Source organism: Pristiophorus japonicus, chromosome 7 (genome assembly GCF_044704955.1).
Source record: "Pristiophorus japonicus isolate sPriJap1 chromosome 7, sPriJap1.hap1, whole genome shotgun sequence".
Taxonomy (NCBI): domain Eukaryota; kingdom Metazoa; phylum Chordata; class Chondrichthyes; family Pristiophoridae; genus Pristiophorus; species Pristiophorus japonicus.
This window is the reverse complement of record NC_091983.1, coordinates 139,369,810-139,393,837: the sequence shown is the minus strand read 5'-3', so window position 1 is coordinate 139,393,837 and position 24,028 is coordinate 139,369,810. Positions and strand designations below refer to the sequence as shown.

General features: G+C 46.3%; 1 protein-coding gene across 3 annotated transcripts in view; it reads right to left on the bottom strand.

Annotated features, from left to right (window-relative positions):
- Positions 1-24,028, bottom strand: part of scara5 (scavenger receptor class A, member 5 (putative)) — a 158,779-nt gene that overhangs the window by 57,171 nt on the left and 77,580 nt on the right. For 2 of the 3 annotated variants that reach the window (XM_070885356.1, XM_070885359.1), the window contains exons 5-8: positions 21,804-21,884; positions 14,984-15,088; positions 11,272-11,352; positions 2,766-2,957 (exon numbers count right to left, since the gene is read on the bottom strand). In XM_070885356.1, coding sequence (XP_070741457.1) covers positions 2,766-2,957; positions 11,272-11,352; positions 14,984-15,088; positions 21,804-21,884 — 459 coding nt within the window. The remainder of the gene's footprint in view (positions 1-2,765; positions 2,958-11,271; positions 11,353-14,983; positions 15,089-21,803; positions 21,885-24,028) is intronic. The other variant, XM_070885357.1, reaches the window with a different exon arrangement.

Sequence of the window (24,028 nt, the reverse complement as noted above, 5' to 3'; positions counted from 1 at the left end):
TTGACTCCGAACTCCATGAAGTCTCATGGCTTCAGGTCAAACATGGGCAAGGAAATCTCTTGCTGATTAATACCTACTGCCTTCCCTCAGCTCATGAATCACTACTCTTCCATGTTGAACACCACTAGGAAGAAGCACTGAGGGTAGCAAGGGCACAGAATGTACTCTGGGTGGAAGACTTCAATGTCCATCACCAACAGTGACTCGGTATCACCACTACTGACCGAGCTGGTCGAATTCTTTAACTATTATAATGAGGCCTAAGGCCTCCACTCTAACATGCTTTGCAGGTCCCGGTGGCTACAATGAGGCAGCCTCTCAGGGAGTAATCCTTGTGGGCTGGAAGGAGCATGGGTACTTCCTCCCAGCTCCCAAGCTCCCCCACCATTAGTCTGGCCCACTCTGGGGTCAGGGTGCAGATCCCACCCCCCCGGGTCTGGAACATCCCCCGCCGAATCACGATTTGGCCCCGGGGTCAGGGATTGGACCCACCCCCCCACCCCGGAGTATCGCGACTGAGACCCAGGGTCGGGGATCAGATTCCCCCCAACTCCTGGGGATTGGACTCCCGTCCCCAGCATTCTGGGCCCAGCATTTGCCTGTTACTGCGGCCTCCTTCTCCGAGTTCCCCACACGACTGGAAGCCAGTCTGTCAATGTTAAAACTCCACAGCCTGGTTCCCAGTTGTCTCCTGGGTGCCCCCGCACCGTACGGTTGGGACCTGTCAAAATTCAGCCCAGAAAAAGAGAGAGGCAGACAGATCCATCTTAATTTATGTATATTTTTAAAAAAAGCTATGTTGAATTTTGTAATCAAACAAAGCTTCTTTGGGAGAAATGGGTGCGGGGGCATGAGGAGAACAAGAGTGTAAAAGAAGGAAGGAAACAGGAAGGGTGAGAGGGCTTCTGGCCTCTTAATATCTGTCCTTGAAGGGATCAGGTGGGAGTGAGGGCCAAGTGAAGAGTGTGAGTGACAGTAGAGTGTGGGTGAGGATAGAATACATGGGTCTGGCAGATAGTTCAAGGTGAATGAGGTAAGCCTAAATGGGTGTGAGTAGAAATAGTGATGGGAAATAGGAAAGCGAGGGGATGGTAAGAATATGAAGAGGTAGAGAATGCGGTGGGAGTCAGGGGATGAGAAGAAGTATGAGTGATGGAGATAGGAAATGGGAAGGAGATCGTAGAGATGCTGTAGGTCACAATTATCTTCCAATCAGCACTAGAAACTGCAGCCTGCAGTCATCAGTGCCTTTTCATGCACACTGCTATGCTAACCACCATCTCCTACTTGAAAGGAAACAAAAGACAGAGAGAAGCAAAGAAAGAGAAACAGAAGGGAAGAGTGTGATATATTCCCTATGACATCACAAACACACAGACTCCAAGATGGCTGTTAACTCAGGAACTTGTCAGGTGACCTGCCATCTGATGCCTTTATTGTGAAAACAGCAATGGCTGCATTACCACAGTAGTCCACTAGGTGGAGTAGTAGTCCATTAGGCGGAACTATATCACAAAGAAAGAGTCAGAAGCAGAAGAATAAGAGGAGATGGCAGAGAACAAAACAGCAACTTAAAGGCAGCAGAGGCAGTAAGAAACATATCATATTCTCCGACTTACTATGTGCAATGCCATGAGAGCTCATCTAGTCAATATAATATGTGCCAGTTGGAATAAGTCATGTTCTGGCTCTTTCTAAGACTGAAACCATAACTAGTCTGGCCCCGTTCCTGAAGAATAATAATACTAGATTTCCACCCATAAAAACCACAGCACACCCTTGTGAGGGAGAAGTAATCGAACCAGAGAGGAAGCCAGGAGTACACCTTACACCTTCCTCAGGGACCACAAACATGGAAAGCCAACCTAACTGCACTGCGAGACACCAAAGGGTAGTCCCTGATTGATCCTGCCCAGGTATCACTATCCTTGTGGCCACCAACAGAGGCACTGATACTGAAACGTTCATGTGTTAATGTAAGAGTATTAAAAAAAATTATGCCATTAGATCATAGTAAACTATGCTCCTGCAAATATATTATAAAAATATACAACTCCATCAATATGTAAGTCAACATAAGATTCTAAAAAAATATTGTTCAAGAAGAAAATAAATATTGCATTATAGTTATACAATAAAAGCTCTCACATAGTTTATTGGTGATTAGGCTGCTATGATCATGTGCTTTATAGGGGTTGGTTCTAATGCAAGTTAACCATGGTGCAATAGCACTAAAGTTTAGCCCGTGCAGATTGTAGTGTCCAATGATAGCCAAAGCAATGAAACAAGGGCCACTTCATTCTCATCAGAAAAAAGCTTGTATGAAATATAATTGTGATTACAAGTCAACAATGGCAGGGCAGGATTTACTGCCCAAAATCCCAAGGTTAATAAATAAGCATATTTTAGACAGGTAGCCACACCATTTAGGGGCGACTGAGAGCTTGCCAGAGGGGGAGTCCCATCTTCTCCTCTGACGCTGGCATTGGGGATTGGGGGTAGGATCGAGATGTGCCAGTGCCCCCTACTGCAAGATTATCTCATTGGGCCAGAAAAAGGATGGGTTCCACTCCAATTTCATCCCCCACCCAGATTGTGTAATGTTTATTTTATAAAGGCACTGGAATTTCTACTTTTAATCTTTTTTAATGATATAGATATAAATGGAAAATTTGCTGTTGTTCATCTAGCATAAAATTTGGTTGACGAAAACAGAAAACCCAACACTCATTTAGATTTTCATTTTAGGAAAAATAAAATGTTACCTTGTCCAAATTTATTTGCCGTATGAGTTTCAGAAGCTTCTTTATAACCAAGCATTCTGCAGACCACTTCTCCATCCTGCTTGTCCCATTTATCATCGCACACTGTTCCCCATAGCTTGTCGTAGAAAACCTCCACCCTGCCTTCATGAGGTCCTGAGCCATTCACCAGTCTTATGACAGGTTCAATTTCTCCTAATGAAAACATGTATAACAAACTGATTAATATCCAACCAAGATAAATTAATCTCCAGAACCTGATGGTTTCCACCCCAGAGTATTAAAAGAAATAGGCAAGGAAATTGCAGATATGTTAAACAGAATTTTCCAAAGCACTCTCGATTCAGGAATTGTGCCTTTGGATAGGAAAATTGTAAATGTCACTCCATTATTTAAGAGTGAATGGAAGGAAGGGATACAACAAGTAACTATAGACCCGTCAGTTTAACATCAGTTGTGGGAAAGCTACTGGAATCTTTCATCGGAGACAGAGTGACTGAACACGTGGACAAGTATGAGCTGATCAAAGACAGTCAGCATGGATTTGTGGTCAAGTTGAATTATTTGAGGAGGTCACTAACACAAGAGATTGGTGCTGGAATTCCAATGTCCTGGGTCCCGGGAAGGCATTGGAAAAGCCGGTTTTTAGCACGCAATGCGCATGCGCTGAAAACCGGATTTTCCGATCTGTCAAGTTCCTAGCTTGACAGATCATTCGCAGATCGGGAGCGAGGACATTTGCAGGGCAAGATTTCCGATACTTACAGATATCTTGCTCAGCAAATGTCCTCAAAAATCTTGTGCCTGAAAAAGCAGGTGTATAGCCTACTTTTACAGGCGAAAGTGTTTAAAAGCACACAAAATCCTTTAAAAATAAAGTTATAAAAACACATTTTATTCTTAAAAACCCTCCCCACTACAGTAAGTTTATTTTTAACCATAATTAAAAAAACTTTTTTAAAAATTGGGAAAATATTTTATTTTTGGAAGACATAATAGCTTTAATTTCAATTAATTTTAAATATGTGTGGTCTTTTTTATTTTTTATTATTTTGTGTGATTGCTTTTGTTCCCATTAATAGCACTGAGAACTCGTAGTTACGCGAGTCTCAGTGCTATGAATGAGAACCTGTGAAATACTTACCTGATTGGCTGAGCAGTCACGCATGACTGCATCTTCTGCACTGGGACCCTCTGCACAGGAGTGCGCTTCGCAGCGCGGGAGGAGAAGGCCTCCCCATCGGAAATCAGGCCCCCTCCTAGACCACCAGGTAAATTCCTAAAAAATATCCAGCAAGGAGGCAATTGCCCGCGGGAAGACCCCAGAGGAATTTTTGGGCGATTATCAGCAAAAGTGAAAGTGCACAGAATTGGAGGTAACCTTGTGACAAGGATCAGTATTGGTTGGGAGGTAGGAGTCACAGAGAGTAGGGGAAAATAAAAGAAGTATAGCTGTTTACCCACTGCAGACTTGCGAGTAAGTAATACAGAGGACATGCAAAATGTCAATACACAAAACTGCTGGAATGAACATAAACTCACAGCTTTAATCATTACAGCATGGGCTCATCAGCTGCATCACTAACACATGAACCACAGCAGTGTGGGAGGCTGCGAGTGTGTTGTGCAACTGTGCTCCATTAAAATACAATGCACGTATTTATCGAAATTAAACTGCAAGTTGTTATACCTGATTAGTGAGCTAAGCAATTCAATGGGGTCAGTTTGGTGTAATTTTCAACAAAAGATATTTCCTTTAGAGCACAATAAAAATCCAAGAAAATTAATTTTAGGTAATATATTGTTAATACTGAAATGTGTGTGTGCACATGATATTGCAGTTTAAGCAGCATTACAATGCCTGTAAGGTGAATATTTATAGACTTCTGCTAGAGTGTTAAAGTAACATTTGTGGTTCATTAACTTCTACATCTAAGTGCTGATTTTACAAATTCACACTTGTGGAGAGCAAGGATCTCCATTGAGAACTGTGCCTTCATAAAATCAGCCCGCTAATTTCTTCATGTGCCCAATACCTACGTGCTCCCCCAGCTGACAGTGTGGGCTAAAGACTGAGCCACTTGTTTGGTTGCCTTGGTTTCGAGTCATCTGCATCAGTAATTACCTCTGCTGGACATGCATCGGCATCTGGACTATGTCTTTTGCTGCTGTTACTGTTTGATCACTGCTTTCTGGTACCGTGGGGGCATTTGAGGAGTATTGTGTGCAGGATTAAGCTCCACACTATGGGGAGGATGTTGAGGTAACAGAGAGGGTAAAGTATAGATTCATTAGGATGCTATATGAGGGCATATAAATGTAAAAAAAAGACTTGAAAAATTGGAGCTGTTTTCATTAGGACACGGCAGATTCTGGGGTCATTTGATCGAGGTGTTTAAAAGTGTGAAGGGATGGGACAGATTAGATAGAAACTGATTGGGATGAAATTTAACCTCCAAAAATGGGTGGATTGGGATCCAATCCCGGGGGCGCGGGGGTGACTCTGGCCGGGGATGGCCACGCTAATGGTGGGAAAGCTTGGGGGCTGGGAGGAAGCACTCCTGCTCCTCCTGGCCCACAAGGATTGCTCCCGAAAGCTGAGGCCGCCTCGTTGCAGCCACCGGGAATCCCGAGCCCCGGGATCCCTGGCCGCCTGCAGTAAAACCTGCAGAGTAGAGGCCTCAGGCCCCATTATAATATTTAAGTTGCCAACCTACCTCCTGGCAGCGGGTTGGCACCGCCCCTCCTGAATGAAAGGTGAGAGTGGGCAGCTTTCACATTCTTTCAACTTTCACTTCCCCCCATACCTCCAATCCGCTCATTCTTGTGTCTGAAAATTCTGGCCTGAGTATTGCACTGGTCAGCCTAGATTATGTGCTGAAGCCTATAATTTAACCCACAATCTTTTGAAAGTGCTACCAACTGAGCCAAACTGACACCAACAAAATATAGGAGATGCAGGTTGTCTGTATAAACATGCCAAATACAGCGGTGGAGAAATAGCCCAGGTTCCAATAGTAATAGGTCAACATTCCAATCCAATTCAGCACATAGAGTTAAATGCCATTATTACTAGGGCTCATTATTGGACCAATACTGGCTGATCCCTGTTCAATGTCCATGCTAGAAGACCGAAATGGTAAATGAGGATTATTGTGATTGTGTGGGAGTTCCTGGCAGTGTTTTACAGCTTGTGATTTATGGTTAGCAGATGGCACTGCTGGAAGTACTTTTATTTACAAGTCAAAGCAGACCCACAGGGCCCCTTTACATGATATCATGATGGAAAAATCCACATGCCGTGTTACAAATCCAGCCAATGTGGGCAGAAAAGCATTATAGATGTTCAACAAATATCGACAAAACATGGATTAACATTCTTCATAATAAAACATCCATAAAGTAAGAATAAAATAATGAAGCCTTTAGGAAGAGTATACAACAACTTGCACTTGTATAGTGCCTCTCTTGTAAGAAAACAATTAATTTCACCTCATACAAATACTTTAAAACATTTCGGGGGGAATTTGCCCCCTTCTTTAAGGCCCATTACTGCCTCTAACGGGTCAGGCGGTGGGGCCGCCCTATACGGAATTACCCCCGGGCAGGGGGCAGCGGGAGCAGGTTTCTGCCGCGCCGTGTTTCCGACCCGTTCGGCACACTGACCCCTTACTGCCCGGCAGCGACCCCTTTTCTGCCCCGTGGATGAAAATTCTCCATGGGAGCACAGCCGTCGGCGGTTGGTGCTCCCGATAGCTTCGTGCGATGGGAAACTGCCAGTGGCTGGCCGGTGTGGACGCCATTAAAGGGGAGGGCGCACCGCTGCGGCCGCCATGTTGTTTTAATTGTTGGCCAACATCTGAGTCGGCCAGACAGTGGTGGCCGCTGGTTCGGCCGGGCCTTCAACAGGCAGCCTGGCAACTCCTCTTGGGTGCCGGGCCACTGGTCCAGCCGAACCTCTCCCTGGTGGCCCAGTGGACTCCACGTTGTCCTCTAGGAGTCCTGCCCCTTTAGTGAAGGGGAGGGATGTTGCAACATGTCAGCGTGATGCGGCATGTCCACATCTGCTGACATCACCACCGCCACGCTGACATGGACACTGCCCCACTCCCGATCCAAACCCGCCCCTACGCTGCCTCAAACAGCACCCTAAAGCGCTTGGAGGTGATGTCAGAGTTAAAGAGCTGAATTTTCTGGCTCTTCCCTCTGACTCCCACCAGGCAGTAAATTCCCTGATAATTCGAAATGGCCTCCCGAATTCCCTGCTGAGGGCATTTTCGGCCCCGAATGCAATATTGTTCCTGCTCTGTGGTTCCCATCATACCTTTTGATCAGGACAAGTGATCATATTTATTTTAACAAGCTTTCAGGCAGCATGAATATATTATTTCAAGAAGGTGAGACCTGTTACATGATTGCTAATCATGTAAACAGATCAAATGTAATTAGCTTTCAATGTAATAGCCTTTAGACTTGACTATTCCAGCGCACTCCTGAACAGCCTCCCATGTTCTACCCGACTTGCTGCCCAAGTCCTAATTCACACCAAGTCCCGTTCACCTATCATCCCTGTCCTTGCTGACCTACATTGGCTTCTGGTTAAGTAATGCCTCGATTTTAAAATTCTCATCCTTGTTTTCAAATTCCACTATGACCTCGCCCCTCCCTATGTCTGTAATCTCCTTCAGCCCCACAACCCTCTGAGATATCTGCACTCCTCTAATTCTGGCCTCTTGCGCAACCCCGACTTTAATCACTCCACCACTGGTGGCCGTGGCTTCTGCTGCTTAGGCCCTAAGCTCTGGAATTTCCTCCCTAAACCATTCTACCTCTGTTTCTTACTTTAAGACACTCCTTAAAACCTACCTCTTTGACCCAAGCTTTTGATCTTCTGCCCTAATATGTGGCTCTGTGTTTAATTTTGTTGTTTGACACTCCTGTGAAGTGCCCTGGGATGTTTCACTGTGTTAAAGGCATTATATAAATACAAGTTGTTGTTGTTAAATTATTTAGGATAGAGCAGCTTGCTTGATTTTGACACCTACCACTGGATTCAATACCCATCATCTCAATCACTGATGCACTATGGCTGCAGTATGTGCTCTCTATAGGACACACTGCAGAAACACTCCAAGGTTAAATTTGAGAGTACAGGTTGGACCTCCCTTATCCAGGACTCCCTTATCTGGCTTCACCCCTTGTCCGGCATGATTCCGGCGGCCGGGGGCACATGCGTAGAACGCAGCCGACCTCCACCCCGACTTTGGGGCCGCACCGACACTCACCCCGCTGGGGGCCGCTCTGACACTCACCCCGCTGGGGGCCGCTCTGACACTCACCCCGCTGGGGGCCGCTCTGACACTCACCCCGCTGGGGGCCGCTCTGACACTCACCCCGCTGGGGGCCGCTCTGACACTCGCCCCGCTGGGCTCCGCACCGACGCTCGCCCCGCTGGGGGCTGCTCTGACGCTCGCCCCGCTGGGGGCCGCTCTGACACTCGCCCCGCTGGGGGCCGCTCTGACACTCGCCCCGCTGGGCTCCGCACCGACACTCGCCCCGCTGGGGGCCGCTCTGACACTCGGCCCGCTGGGGGCCGCTCCTACACTCGCCCCGCTGGGGGCCGCTCTGACGCTCGCCCCGCTGGGCTCCGCACCGACACTCGGCCCGCTGGGGGCCGCTCCTACACTCGCCCCGCTGGGGGCCGCTCTGACACTCGCCCCGCTGGGGGCCGCTCTGACACTCGCCCCGCTGGGGGCCGCTCCTACACTCGCCCCGCTGGGGGCCGCTCTGACACTCGCCCCGCTGGGCTCCGCACCGACGCTCGCCCCGCTGGGGGCCGCTCTGACACTCGCCCCGCTGGGGGCCGCACCTACACTCGGCCCGCTGGGGTCCGCTCTGACACTCAGCCCACTGGGGGCCGCCCTGACACTCGGCCCGCTGGGGGCCGCTCCTACACTCGCCCCGCTGGGCTCCGCACCGACACTCGGCCCGCTGGGGGCCGCTCTGACACTCACCCCGCTGGGGGCCGCTCCTACACTCGCCCCGCTGGGCTCCGCACCGACACTCGGCCCGCTGGGGGCCGCTCTGACACTCGCCCCGCTGGGGGCCGCTCCTACACTCGCCCCGCTGGGGGCCGCTCTGACACTCGCCCCGCTGGGGGCCGCTCCTACACTCGCCCCGCTGGGGGCCGCTCCTACACTCGGCCCGCTGGGGGCCGCTCCTACACTCGGCCCGCTGGGGGCCGCTCCTACACTCGGCCCGCTGGGGGCCGCGTCGACACTCGCCCCGCTGGGGGCCGCTCTGACACTCGCCCCGCTGGGGGCCGCTCTGACACTCACCCCGCTGGGGGCCGCTCCTACACTCGGCCCGCTGGGGGCCGCTCCTACACTCGGCCCGCTGGGGGCCGCGTCGACACTCGCCCCGCTGGGGGCCGCTCTGACACTCGGCCCGCTGGGCTCCGCACCAACACTCGCCCCGCTGGGCTCCGCACCGACACTCGCCCCGCTGGGCTCCACACCAACACTCGCCCCGCTGGGGGCCGCTCCTACACTCGCCCCGCTGGGCTCCGCACCGACACTCGCCCCGCTGGGGGCCGCTCCGACACTCGGCCCGCTGGGGGCCGCTCCTACACTCGCCCCGCTGGGGGCCGCTCCTACACTCGGCCCGCTGGGGGCCGCTCTGACACTCGGCCCGCTGGGGGCCGCTCTGACACTCGGCCCACTGGGGGCCGCTCTGACACTCGGCCCACTGGGGGCCGCTCTGACACTCGCCCCGCTGGGGGCCGCTCTGACACTCGCCCCGCTGGGGGCCGCTCCTACACTCGGCCCGCTGGGGGCCGCACCGACACTCGGCCCGCTGGGGGCCGCACCGACACTCGGCCCGCTGGGGGCCGCTCTGACACTCGGCCCGCTGGGGGCCGCTCTGACACTCAGCCCACTGGGGGCCGCTCTGACACTCACCCCGCTGGGGGCCGCGTCGACACTCGCCCCGCTGGGGGCCGCTCTGACACTCACCCCGCTGGGGGCCGCTCTGACACTCACCCCGCTGGGGGCCGTGCCGACACTCGCCCCGCTGGGGGCCGCGCCGACACTCGCCCCGCTGGGGGCTGCTCTGACACTCGGCCCGCTGGGGGCCGCTCTGATACTCGGCCCGCTGGGGGCCGCTCTGACACTCGCCCCGCTGGGGGCCGCTCTGACACTCGCCCCGCTGGGGGCCGCTCTGACACTCGCCCCGCTGGGGGCCGCTCTGACACTCGGCCCGCTGGGGGCCACTCCGACACTCGGCCCGCTGGGGGCCGCTCCGACACTCGCCCCGCTGGGGGCCACTCTGACACTCGGCCCGCTGGGGGCCACTCCTACACTCGGCCCGCTGGGGGCCACTCCGACACTCGCCCCGCTGGGGGCCACTCCGACACTCGCCCCGCTGGGGGCCGCTCCTACACTCGCCCCGCTGGGGGCCGCTCTGACACTCGGCCCGCTGGGGGCCGCTCTGACACTCGGCCCGCTGGGGGCCATGCCGACACTCGGCCCGCTGGGGGCCGCGCCGACACTCGCCTCGCTGGGGGCCACTCTGACACTCGCCCCGGTGGGGGCCGTGCCGACACTCGGCCCCTGGGGCCGCTCTGACACTCGGCCCGCTGGGGCCGCTCCGACACTTCAGGCCTGCCCGGGGTGTTGACCTTCTCCCTCCACCACCCCCCCCCCCCCCCGCCGCCATGCCCCCTTCCCAACCTCAGGCCACTGACCTCCCCTCATCCAGCAAAATCCCTTATTTGGCACAGGCCAGGTCCCAAGGGTACCAGATATGAGAGGTTCAACCTGTACCGTCCTCCCTGCAACATTTACCGGTAAGAAGGACAGGAGAAATAATGTAATGAAAACATCACCTCCAAGTTCCCTCCAAGTCACACACCACCCTGATTTGAACATATATCACTATTCCTTCATCACTGTTGGACCAAGTTCTGGAATTCCCTACGTAACACCACCATGGCGGCACCATCATCACAAGGACTGCAGAGGTTCAAGATAAAGGCCCACGTCACCTTCTCTGGGCAACAAGGGATGAAATATAAATGGCCTTTCCAGTATTACCCACATTCAGATATCAAATAAGAAAAAGATAAAAATATATAACCTCCCATTTTAGAAATAACCAAATTAATCCTCCTTAAAAAAATGGTCCTTAAAAAGACTGCTGCTGGCCAAACAGAAAAAGGTAAGTACAGGTTTTGTTGGTGAATTTTGTAGGTCCAGGGGCAGCATTAATATTTCTCCCTAGCCCACAAAAGGTTTTCCGCCTCACTACTGGTGAGTAAACTTGTAGTAAGGCAGAAGTAGTAAACAAGTGAGGCTCATATGAGAAAAACAGCAGTGCAGACTTGATAGTCTAAATGGCCTGATTCTGTGCTCTAACGTTCTATAATTGTACAGTAAGATCTGCCTCAGCACTGTGTAATAGGCATTTACTACCACTGTATATTTTTTAAACAGTACGCTGAGACACTCACCATTTTCACCCTTCTCCCCCTTCTCCCCCCTCTCCCCCTTTTCCCCCCTTTCTCCTTTTCTTCCTCTTTCACCTCTGCGACCTTTAAAAGAAATTACAAAATACACAAATGTTAGTATACAAGAATGTTCATGTTGTAAACTGAATTTGATCTTACGCTTCTTATGCTATAGGCAGCAATCATAAAATATGTTAATGAAAAAAGACTTGAAAATTACCATGAAGGTGAAAAGATGTTCATCTGGGGTTTTACATTTCTGGTGATTGTTTTGACATAAGGTGAGGCTTAGTATTAAACTATTACTGACTTGTAAAATTAGAGCCCAGTGTAACCACAACATTTGTCAAATACTGCCATGCATAGATTTTAAATAAGCCAGTTATAAGAAAATATCATATTATGTTTAAAAATGACACTTAATTGCACCAGTAGAATGAGCAAGATGGTACAATTCAAACTTCAAGCGAATATTCTGAGTATTAAAGGAGAGTTAATACCAATAACATTGCTGCAGTTTCACCAATGAGTTACATTAGTTAAATGAATTGTCCAGTTCCTAGTGAACATTTCTTGTAATAGCTCAAATCAGTGGCAGTGCAAAATTGCTATACTGAATTCAAATGAATACAATTAAATATATATTATCTATGATCGACAAACAGTGTATGCAGACAGTGGTAGGTACAACTCAATCAGCAACAAAGGGCAGAAAATAGATTTTACAAATACACGTTGAAATTTGAAAAAGGCCACATGTAGTTCAGGGGAAGGGATTGAATCAAGGGACAGGTTATTTTATATTTTAGTTATTGGGCTTTAGGTTTGAGCTGTCATTGTGAGAGTTGATTCAGTGTTATTGCACACTGCACAAATAGGTTGCTGTGTTACCTTAAGGGATTAAGTATCCTAGTTCACATGTGAACGTGTATCAGAAATTGGCTGAAAGAGGAGATGCACTAAGTAGAGTGCTGGGGCCTTTCTTGTTTCTAATGTTTTAAGAAATTATTGTTTTGTCTTTGTGTAAAGTTAAACCTGTTAGAGATTTTTCAACTCTGTTCATTTTGCTGTAAATGTGATGATTATTATAATGGGGGGAGGGGCGGGGGGTGTCCTGTGACAAGTAACTCAATGGGAAGCTCTGTTTGATGTAGGGAATCAGACACACTGGTGGTAGCAATCCTGATAGGAACCCCTTGTTAGAAACTATGGCAGGGTTTTCTGCTGTGTGCTCACCAATCCACAATTTTTCTATACATTAAAATGAATTGTAAAAAATTGAAGGCGACAAATGTAAAGAATTGATCGTTTGAAACAAACTTGTGAATTAGTATATGAAAATAATCAAGCAGATAGGGCTAAGCAACCCATAACTCCTATAAAAGAAAGCAATTATGCAGAAACTGGAAGGATTGGATATCTATAATGCTCATGGGCCAGATAGGATATATCCTAGAATTATCAAGGAGTTAAAGGAGAGTACTTAGTTGTGCTTTGGTTGATTCTTTTCAGAATTCCATAAATACTGGAATCATATCTGAGGGCTGAACGCTAACAATTGTAGGTCCTATATTCTAAAAAGGAATAAGACACACACGTGGTAATTACAGGCTGGTCACTCTAACATCAATACTTGGAAAATTGATTGAGGACATACTATATATGACTGTTATGATTTAGGCTGTCTCACAATACTTTCTCCTCATGCTTAATGCAAAAGTCAGCTTCCATAGGTAAAGATGCACTGCTTATGAATCAGAACTTATCTGTATGTGCAGTTTCTGATACATAATAAATCTTTTTACTGTTTGGAAATAGCTTCCTGGTGCAGTTCACATGCCTCTGGTTCAAAGAAAAACTGCCACAATGGGTCAAGTTCTTCCTCCTTGATGGGACATTCATCACAATTAGCAACTTGATCACTTCCAAAGAGACAACAGGCACGTTTGTATTTTACCTTTCAGAGGCCTAAAACAATTACAAATGTAACAGGCGGCCCACAAAATAATCAATTACCATTATAATTTGGGTGGACTTTGCATCTTCTAATCCTTGCTAAATAATCAATATAAGCAGGGGTGAGTTAACTCACATCGAGTCGGTCTCTTACACACTAACCAGGGTTGTGCATTCCCAACATTCTCTCAATGTAGAAACAAATACAGCAGAAAATCTCTCCAGGACACAGTCACAGAAGCCATACAATTGCAGCTAGAAATTGCTATAAAATATATAGAGATTCTTATGGCCTGAAACAGTACAGATCTGGTTTTTCACATGAACATCAAAAGAAAATAGGTATTAAAGGGAAAAATCAGCATGGATTCAGAAGTAACATGCTATGCCCTAGATCATGGATTTATGATGTCTGAATAATTCAAATTCTGTTTAATTACATGGGTTTTTAATCACTGTTTTAGGGATTGCATTCTCCAATTCTGTCTGTTTATAATTAGGGCCATTGGTTAATACAAACTAAATAAATCAAATTCCATTTTTATTGCATGGAATGTTTGGATTTTCACTGTTGTTTTGGGGATCAAGTTCTGCAATGTGATCCATTTATGAAAAGTGTAAATATGTGGTCTTAGTTTTACACATCTATTGGAATTCTTTGAAAGGGTAACTAAATAGTTGTAATTTACTTGGATTTGCAAAAGGCAGTTAATTAAGTTTTAGGTTAGGGGGTAAAGTTAAAGTTCATGGAATAAATGACAAATTTTCAAGATGGCTTAGCAGAATAACGGAAGGTTGGGATCAATGGAAAATGCTCTGTCTGGGAAAAGTAACTTCTTGTGTTCCACAGGGATCGATTCCATGACTCCTGCTATTTGGTACTTAGTGAATGATACACTGTGTACATTATATAAACAGTGTATTATTGTTAAATTTGTTGATGAAGCAAAGGCTTGCAGGTAATAAGTGGAAAGGAGATTGATTATTTTAGAGAAGCCTGCACCGTGTAGATATTGCAAAAGGATTTTGATCTAGATAAAGACTAATGTATATATGAACAATGGCGTGCAATTCTGGTCACCAAAACCCAAAAAGGATATAGATGCAGTAGAAATGGTTCTCAGAAGATTCGGCAGGATGAAGAAATGCCTAAACTTATTTTTGCTGGGGGAAAGAAGACTGAGAGCAGGCATAATACAGGTCATCAAAATAACAAAAGGTATAAGTGGGATGACAAAAAAAAACATTTAACGAACAATAAGCACAGCACTAGATGACTTAAATACAAAATCCACAAGCCTTGAGCAAACTTATGGACTATAAAAACACTTTCTTCACCAACAGGAAATGTGAAATGAACTCTCAGAGAAGATAGATCAATATCTGCTGAGGAGAAGATTGGGGGTTATAAACCTCAATCTTTTTTTCCAAGGGAGGTGGGGGAAGGAACTTATATTTCCATATGGATGATCAATAGATGCTATGGTGCTGGGAGGGGATGAGATCCGTGAGAAAATAATTATATATGAAATCTGAATGGAATGGAGCTTGATCGGCTGAATTATTTTCTCATGCTTTCCTTTCTTATATATTGTACAGGTACCTGACTTCAGTTAGCATATTATTGGAAAGCCAGCTGAATTTGGAAATTTATCATATATGGAATATTCTAAGGGCTACAAGACCATGGTGAAATAAATCAGAGATCTAATGTGCTACATAATAATGCAGCAGTGGGTATGCATAGTTAATAACATACCCCACGATCCTTTTTGTCCCTTAACAGACAATCCAGGTAGTCCAATTGCTCCTTCCTCTCCTTTGATGCCTATTTCTCCAGATTCTCCTGGCAGACCAGGAAACCCTAAAATGGAAAAATACAACAATGCCTGATGAGTACTATTCTACCAACACAGGTTACATTTCTATATTGAAAATAAAATTAAAAGGAGATAAAATTACAAAGATGACTCATATTTTGAATATCATCCTTCAATAAAGAGACTACAAAAGCGACACAGAATAAATAGGGACAAATTCACTTCCCTTCCTCCCCCCCACCCTTCCCCCCACTTGTGCCTAGGCACAAGTTAGAGGGAGCATACCTGAAGTGCATTTTGCTTAGCCTAACATGAACCTACCCATATTTTCTCTAGGGCTGATAGTCCTCTGGCACAGGATGCCTTTTATCGGGTGCCTTGAACTGAGTAGGAAATTACTGTAGCAGCAGTAATGCCAAAAACAGTAAGTAGTGACACAGATACAACCCTAGAACATCGCATTGTCCTTGCCTACTCCAGCAGAATCAGCAGTAGAAGTTCTCAGTGTGTGAATCTAATCTTTCCTTATTATTCAGATCTTTGACATCAAATTTCACGGTGAAATAAATGCAGTATGCTTGACCTCTACATAGTGCTGAAGATTATGGCCCTAACATTGGGAGACTCCACTCAGGTGGCAATGAGTTAAGTACCTATTAGGATGTCAAGAATGATCTTAACAAACCTAACAAATGTTTTCACCACAATTGCACCACCAAACCATATCCTCCCTAACACTTTACCTCCTCCTGCTCCCCACCTCCAAATCCCTGATCATCTACAGTGGTCTTTGGTTCTGTGCTCTAGAAAAGAGACTGTGGGGCAGAAATTTCCCCTTTTTTAAAGACCGTTACTGCCTCAAATAGGCGGTGATGGTGCGGAAAGCACTCACCACTCAGTTGGCGCGGAGTCGCCGACAATCGCGATATTGCCCTCATTTTTTTGAGGGGGCGGTGGATGTTCCTGCCCCGCCAACCCCTTACCAACCGACGGCGAGCCCCTTTCTGCCCCGCGTGGGAAATTGCCCCGTGGGAGCGGATCGGCTGCCACTCGGTGCCCCCAACAGCTTTCCCTGGCGGGAAGCTGCATGTGGCTGGGTGGCACGTCTACCCTTAAAGGGGAGGGTGCACTGCCGCGGCTGCCATTTTATTTTATTTGGCGGCCACGGGTTTCGGCAGCCAAAACCCTCCCTGGTGGCCCAATGGGTGCCACTAACATGGCTGCAGAGTTCGCAGCGGCCCTCCCCTTTAACTGAAGGGGAGGGACGTTGCTGTGACACATACCAACGCCCGCCCCGATCCCCATGCCCTTCTGCTCCACCGCAACTCAACTTCACCGCCATGGATTGGGGCGGAGAAAAATCTTCAAGATCGGTGAGTGTGTCCCCTTTCGGTCGGAGGGCAATTTCTTCAATTCAATTTTGAATAATTTTAATAGTTTTGAATTTTATTGGCTTCCATTCTAAAATGTTATTCTCTATTTGGCCCACTGGTACAAATTTTGTTCCCACTTTTTAATGGTACTCTTTCTTTGCCTGTGGTACCATCCTTGTCTGCTCTGTTTTACTTTAGCCTGCCCACTCATCCCTGCTCCCAATCCTGATGTCACCACTTGACAGCTTGTACTTTTCTTCCCTGTACTCCCCACTGCCATATTCCTCAACCCAGGCTTCCCTCTGCTCTCTCTGGCCAAGTTCCCTGTTTTCTGCCTTTTTTGACAGTTCTTGCAAATCACTCTTATGCTTTAGCATCCACAGCTTCCTACACCTCCTGCACACAACACAACCTATTGCTTCCTTGCCAATTAACTCAACCGTAGCAAACCACACAAACACAGCTGGCTGTTTTCAGTTTGATTCAGGCTGAAACTGATTTGTCACTGCCATTTTTTTCATATGCTTCCCCCTCAAACTCTACTTCAGCCTTGAAACCTGTATGCTCCCAGTTGCCGTTTCCCCATTTCATCTCCACTTACTTATTTCCTTTATTCAAAGCTTCCTTTCATAAAGCCTCCATTACAACATTTCATCTCTAATTACTTTTCTTCTTTGTTATTCCTTTCATAAGCCTCCATTACAACTTTTCATCATCCCTTACCTTCCTTACATCAAAACTCCCTTCATAAGCCTCCATTGCAAAATTTCATCTCCACTTACTTACTTTGCAACATATATATACAAGGATATTCAATTGACTATGAGAAATGCCATGGGCAATTTATTAGTAAATAATAAATAATGGCCCTGAATTCGCGGTCAGCGGTATAGCTAAGGAGTACGCCACTGACATCTGAATGAAATCCGCACTTACTGGCCGGAATTTTGCCAGTGCTCAGAGGGTAGGTTTGGAGGCAGATTCCCTGTCAAAATATAAAAAATTGACAGCGGGTTGAGATCCCGGTGTCAACCTGTCTCCATGTCAGTTTCCCAAGTGCCAGGTCTCTTGGCGCTTTACAGAGCCGACACCAAGAAGCGGGCGAGCCAATTGACATAGTTAAGAGTTAGTTAAAAGACACTTAAACAGCATTTGACCACGTACTTATCATTTTTCCAGCATTTTGACGAGTTTCACGGTGCTCAGGGCTCATGTCAGGTAAGTAGGTCGGGTTGTCAATGACTCTCCATTTCTCTGAATAGGTGACAGCTGCAAAAGCGCTAAGCAAGTGCTCTACTCGGAGATCCGACACGGCAAGTGAGCCCCAGGTGGGCAGAGGAAACATTTCAAGGACACCCTCAAAGCCTCCTTGATAAAGTGCAACATCCCACCGGCACCTGGGAATCCCTGGCCCAAGACCGCCCAAAGTAGAGGAAGAGCATCCGGGAGGGCGCTGAACACCTCCAGTCTCGTTGCCAAGAGCAGGCGGAAATCAAGCGCAGGCAGCGGAAGGAGCGTGTGACAAACTAGGCTCCCCACCCACCCTTTCCTTCAACGACTGTTTGCCCCACCTGTGAGACTGTAGTTCCCGCATTGGACTGTACAGTCACCTGAGAACTCACTTTTTGAGTGGAAGCAAGTCTTCCTAGATTTCGAGGGGCTGCCTATGATAATGATGATGATAAAAGCTACCATTTCGCAGCTGTTCACTTTCCAATATTAGAAGCTGGAGCCTTCAAAATTTGGGCAAACTTTTCAGCTTTAGGAAGGTTGGAAATAGTCTCTATCTACTGTCACCTCCTTGGAACAACCTATCTAACCATTGACAGATCGCTTCTCTCATCTCAGCTTCAGCTGCCATCTATTCCATCAGCATCGGCGTCCTTGAAAATATCTCACCTTGCTCCTCAGAATACCACCACAATCAGCACCAACACCAATATCACCAGGCACACCAGCAGCACCAACAACAACACCAATCTGCTCCACAATCACCTTATGATGCACAGGACACAGGGTATCAGCACATGACCACATTGCTGCCCAGGAGGCCCTGAATTCACCTCACCATGGTCAGGTTTACTTCACTTGATGCTGTACACCCTGGTTGCCACATGATGCAGCAAGTTGACATCACCCCACACCAGCACCATAAAACACCCCTGCAGTGCCCAAACCATTCCTTTCACACTCATCACCATTGAGGAGGTTGCCGTTATAACATAAGAACATAAGAAATAGGAGCAGGAGTAAGGCATATGGACCCTCGAGCCTGTTCCGCCATTTAATACGATCTTGGCTGATCCGATCATGGACTCAGGTCCACTTCCCTGCCCGCTCCCCATATCCCCTTATTCCCTTATCGGTTAAGAAACTGTCTATCTCTATCTTAAATTTATTCAATGTCTCAGCTTCCACAACTCTCTGAGGCAGCGAATTCCACAGATCCACAACCCTCTGAGAAAATAAGTTTCTCCTCATCTCAGTTTTAAATGGGTGGCCCCATATTCTAAGATTATACCCCCGAGTTCTAGTCTCCCCCATCAGTGGAAACATTCTCTCTGCATCCACCTTGTCAAGCCCCCTCATAATCTTATACGTTTCGATAAGATTACCTCTCAATCTTCTGAATTCGAATGAGTAGAGACCCAACCTACTCAACCTTTCCTCATAAGTCAACCCCCTCATCTCCAGAATCAACCTAGTGAACCTTCTCTGAACTGCCTCCAAAGCAAGTATATCCTTTCGTAAATATGGAAACCAAAACTGCACGCAGTATTCCAGGTGTGGCCTCACCAATACCCTGTATAACTGTAGCAAGACTTCCCTGCTTTTTACTCCATCCTCTTTGCAATAAAGGCCAATATTCCATTGCTGTACCCGCATACTATCCTTTTGTGTTTCATGCACAAGTACTCCAGGTCTCGCTGTACTGCAGCACTTTGCAATCTTTCTCCATTTAAATAATAACTTGCTCTTTGATTTTTTTCTGCAAAAGTGCATGACCTCACACTTTCCAATATTATACTCCCTCTGCCAAATTTTTGCCCACTCACTTAGCCTGTCTATGTCCTTTTGCAGATTTTGTGTCCTCCTCACACATTGCTTTTCCTCCCATCTTTGTATCATCAGCAAACTTGGCTACGTTACACTCGGTCCCTTCTTCCAATTTGTTAATATAGATTGTAAATAGTTGGGGACCCAGCACTGATCCCTGCCGCACCCCACTAGTTACTGATTACCAACCTGAGAATGAACCATTTATCCCGACTCTCTATTTAAGTCTCACCATTCACTACAACTCACTAAGCCACTTCCAAAGATGCACACAAATCTGTCCAAGAAGGCAAAGTGTTGAAAATAAAGATTTTGGCAACACATTAACAGAAATGTTACATGAGCATTAGCTAAAAGACCCAAGTCTGTTGTTAGTTGGACAAGGATGAGAGTGAGTGTGAGGTGTGGCTAGTGAGATGGGGATATGATAATGTAAATAGAGAGGGATGGGTGGAGGTGCAAGGTAAGTTGGTGTGAGTAAGGATGTGCAGGGGTAGAGTAGGGAAGGCAGAGTGATGGGGATGTAATGAGTGACTCAGCAGGATGAGGTTGAGTGTAGCTTTGCGATTAAAGTTTTGTGATCTACTGAAATCATTGAAAGGTTTGCACCATTGCAGCCAGCTCCTCCTGACAACATCCCTGCTTGTGCCCTCCTGTGCAATGTGTAACCAGGCTGCGTTGATGTGCTGAGGAGGTCTCTTCTGCCCATCGGAATGGAAGAGAACCTCCCTGCATGCTGTGACTCCCTCCAGAAGCATATGTAGGGAGTCATGGGAGAGCCTGGGTGCAGCCGTGCACCTTTGTGCAATGCTTGTCAGAGTTTGCAGAACCTCAATGCTGCAGAACACTGACAGCACAATGGTCAAAATGAATGTGGACATGGTCCCTTTAAGGAAACCACCTGATGACTTGTCTTCAAATGACGTCATTGGGCCCGCTTCCTTTTAATTCAGAACATAAGAACATAAGAAATAGGAGCAGGAGTAGGTCATACGGCCCCTTGAGCCTGCTCCGCCATTTAATACGCCATTGGCTGGGAACCTCGCAGGGCCGGCTTAACAAGCCCCATCAATGGAAGATTCTTCTCTCAGAGTGGGGTGGAGCCGGGAACAGGGTCGCAGTCCGCCACCTACCTTGTCTACAGTGGGCCTGCCTCGGTAGGTGAAATCACGGCCACTTTATGTGAACCCCCCTTCAAAAAGTTGCTTTCAAACACTGCAAAGTTGTGCGCAAATTAGTGCCCATGGATCCCAAAGATGCACCATTGTATATATTTGAACCTGGGATCACATGAGCTGGTGCACCTTTCTTTTCCTGACTCTTAGCCAATCAGGAAACAGAGGAGATTGCTCTGTAAATATATGTCAATAGAAGACAGAAGTCTTCTACTGACATGTATTTACAATCTACATAGCATTTAATAGCCACTCTTAATTGGAAATGTTGGTTGAAGGGTTTTTAAAAAGGTAGTATATATATTTTAGTTTTGCCAGATATACATTTGATCAAATATCTTTCATAACTATGTGTAAATAATAATACTGCATTTGTTAGATATATGGTTCTTACCTACTCCATATGAGATTAGACGTTCCATTACTTGAATTGTAACCACAAAGTAGCAAATCCCAGTACAAAATGTTTCTATTAATCAGTAGGTTTTTTTATTGTAATATCTTGAGAAATAATCGGCACACAAAAACTTTGCCCTTAAACCTTCTGGAAACACTCAACAGATCAGTCAGCAGCCACCAACTAACGCAATTTTCTCATCCCCACTCCCGTTATGCTGTGCAGCAGGAACCTGCGCCTGTTCGCACCAGACATAAAAATGTTCAGGGTAATTAATACACAGTAGGTGGGCAATTAGCCCAACTTTTTGTCAGCAGTTTGATTTGAATGGGTAGATGAAATGTGCAGCGAAGCCAATGCATAGACGGAACTTGACAGATCTACTCTGAGAGTAGACTGCCGTACTGACTGCGATTTCAGAGCCTTTAACTTAAAAACATGTTTGTGAAAGAAATCTACTAAGAGTTGCTTTATTTATTTGGCATCAACTAAATATGGTTAACTGGTTTTGGTATTTCTTGTTTGTGGAGGCTTTCATTATCAGTATTTCCTTAAACACATATTTTGTTAACTAATGTTAGAAGTGTCAGGAAAACCTCCTCCTTTAATCTACTTTGTGGCATCAGTTGTGCAAAATTTGCTTTTGGACCTTCAGTGATCTTGCTCAGCTGTTAAAGGTTTTGCCAGTTTATCTAAAGAAGATTAATTCTTCAATATCCTTATTTATTTTCTGCACAGCACTTTTTATTAGACTCACCTTCTGGTCCAGGAAATCCAATGGGTCCAGGAACTCCCTCGAATCCTTGATCACCTTTGTCACCTTTTGGCCCAGGAGGTCCTAAAATATTGAATATTCAGTAAACCAATTGAAAGTTATTCGACCTATGTAGGTAATTTTATTTCATAAGGGAACGCAAGAGGTTTAGACCTGACCGGTTATTCAAAGATCACGGTTTTGGGATCTTTTTGTTACTTATTGAGTTCTCAAATTCTACATATATATTGTAAATTGCTGTAAATGAATACCCTAAGAAATGAAGATTGTTATAAAATAAATTTTGCAAGGTCATGCATCACCAGTAGGGTCTCGTACGCAGCCAGAATATATTGGGAAATCACAGGCATGTTTTCACCAGCCACCAATTTAACAAAAACGGATTTAACATTCCTTCTTTGTGACTTTGCATTGATCATGTTTAGTGCCTTTGTCCAAACAGTGAATATTGATGGGAACATTGAAGAAACTGTGATATTGCAGTCAGGCCTGTATGGCACCTTTTATCATTTTCAGCAGCTTTTATTCATCTCACCATGGGCCCATTATATAATATTCTATCCATGGCTCTACAAATCCTCCCTGCATCTGGTGTTCAAGCTTTCAGTAATGTAATTGAATACTTTCCTTTCCATAACTAACACATAAGCCACCAGCTAATCTATTCATTCATGCTTTATTACAGATCTTGTATAAGATCCATGGTGTAATCCTGGAATCCACATTCTTAGAAGCATAGAATCAAGAATCCTGTAGATACACTTAATGGACCCAAATTTGGCCCTCCGTTTTTTTCGGCACACCTCTGAGCCCCCTGCCGACATTTTACATCAGAAGCAGCGGCAAAAAAAAATCTGTGCGATCATGGCCGATTCTCGGGCCGTCTGTGGAGCTTGCGTGGTGCAGGAGAAAGAGAGGGAGCGGAGCTAGGTCCCGGCGCTGAAAACAGTGCCGGGACCTCTGCACATGCGTGCTAGAGCCTGCGCGCATGTGCAGTAGCTCCTGGCAGGCTGTTTCGGCAAATGCGCGCTGCAGGCTATGTGGGAGGGGCCGAAGCACATCGTCCCTAACCCTGGCCGAATGGGCTCCCTCATCGGCGGCCCGCTGCGTTCCCTAAGTTCAGAGTTCTATTTTTTATTTGTTATTTACTGATTGATTTTGGTGTTTTAGGTGCAAGGTTCCTTCTATTTTTTTATTTGTTATTTATTGATTGCTTATTACTTTGGTCTTGGTGCTTTAGGTGCAGATTTCCTTCTATTTTATTTGTTAATTAATTGCTTATTACTTTTTGTGCTTTGGTGCTTGGTGGTGCTTTAAATGTAGTTACTTGCACCGATTCCTTAACTGTAAGTAAGGTAAGTAACTGTACTTTCTATGCGGACAAAAGTGGACACATACGCTGCCCTAAGTTAGTTTAGTACAACTTTTTTTCTGGCCAAATTGGCATAAATGGTGTAAGTGGCTGGGAATGTCCCCTTTTGAAATAAAACTGACCCAACAAAAAAACCTAACTAACTCACTTACACTGGCGCAAATTAAATGGACATATTTGCAACTAAAAAGTTACACCAGAAAAATCAAGTTACACCAAAAAAAACGGTGCAACTCTTGGGGAAATTTGGACCCTATATTTCAAATGAACTGTTTGCCAGTTGCAAAGTTCATTTTATCACTTAACTTTGGCTTTCTCCTCAAGTTTTGCTAAGTTTGTTTTATTGCCATATTTGTGGTTTCTAGAGAATAGTGAGCTTTCAGGCCTCAACTTCATAAAGTGTAACTCTACTACTTGTAGAGTACTTGTACTTGGCTGTGTTTGTCACAAAGGAACAGTGTATGGAGAAGTTAGTGCAATGTGTGGAATTTAGCATGGTTTGGTTAAGGCAAAGGTCATGCGATATATGAGCAAGTAACCACAAACCAAAGATTTAAATTCTTCCTACATATAAAAGTCTATTCTCAAACTTCTTGACATTTTTCTATTCCTCTGGAACAGTACAATGTGGAGGAGGAAATATAAAGATTGTAGAGTTCAATTTAAGGCTTACAAATAAGGGATTATTCTTACTCTCCGAGCATTAAAGGAAGTCAGGGAGCAGGCTGCTTGTCCACGTTCCTCGCCAGATATGGTGAGTGCTTGAGGACACCCAACAAGGAAGAAGGGTTAAAAACAACTTAAAATAAAAGGGAGCCTTACATTCAACAGCAAC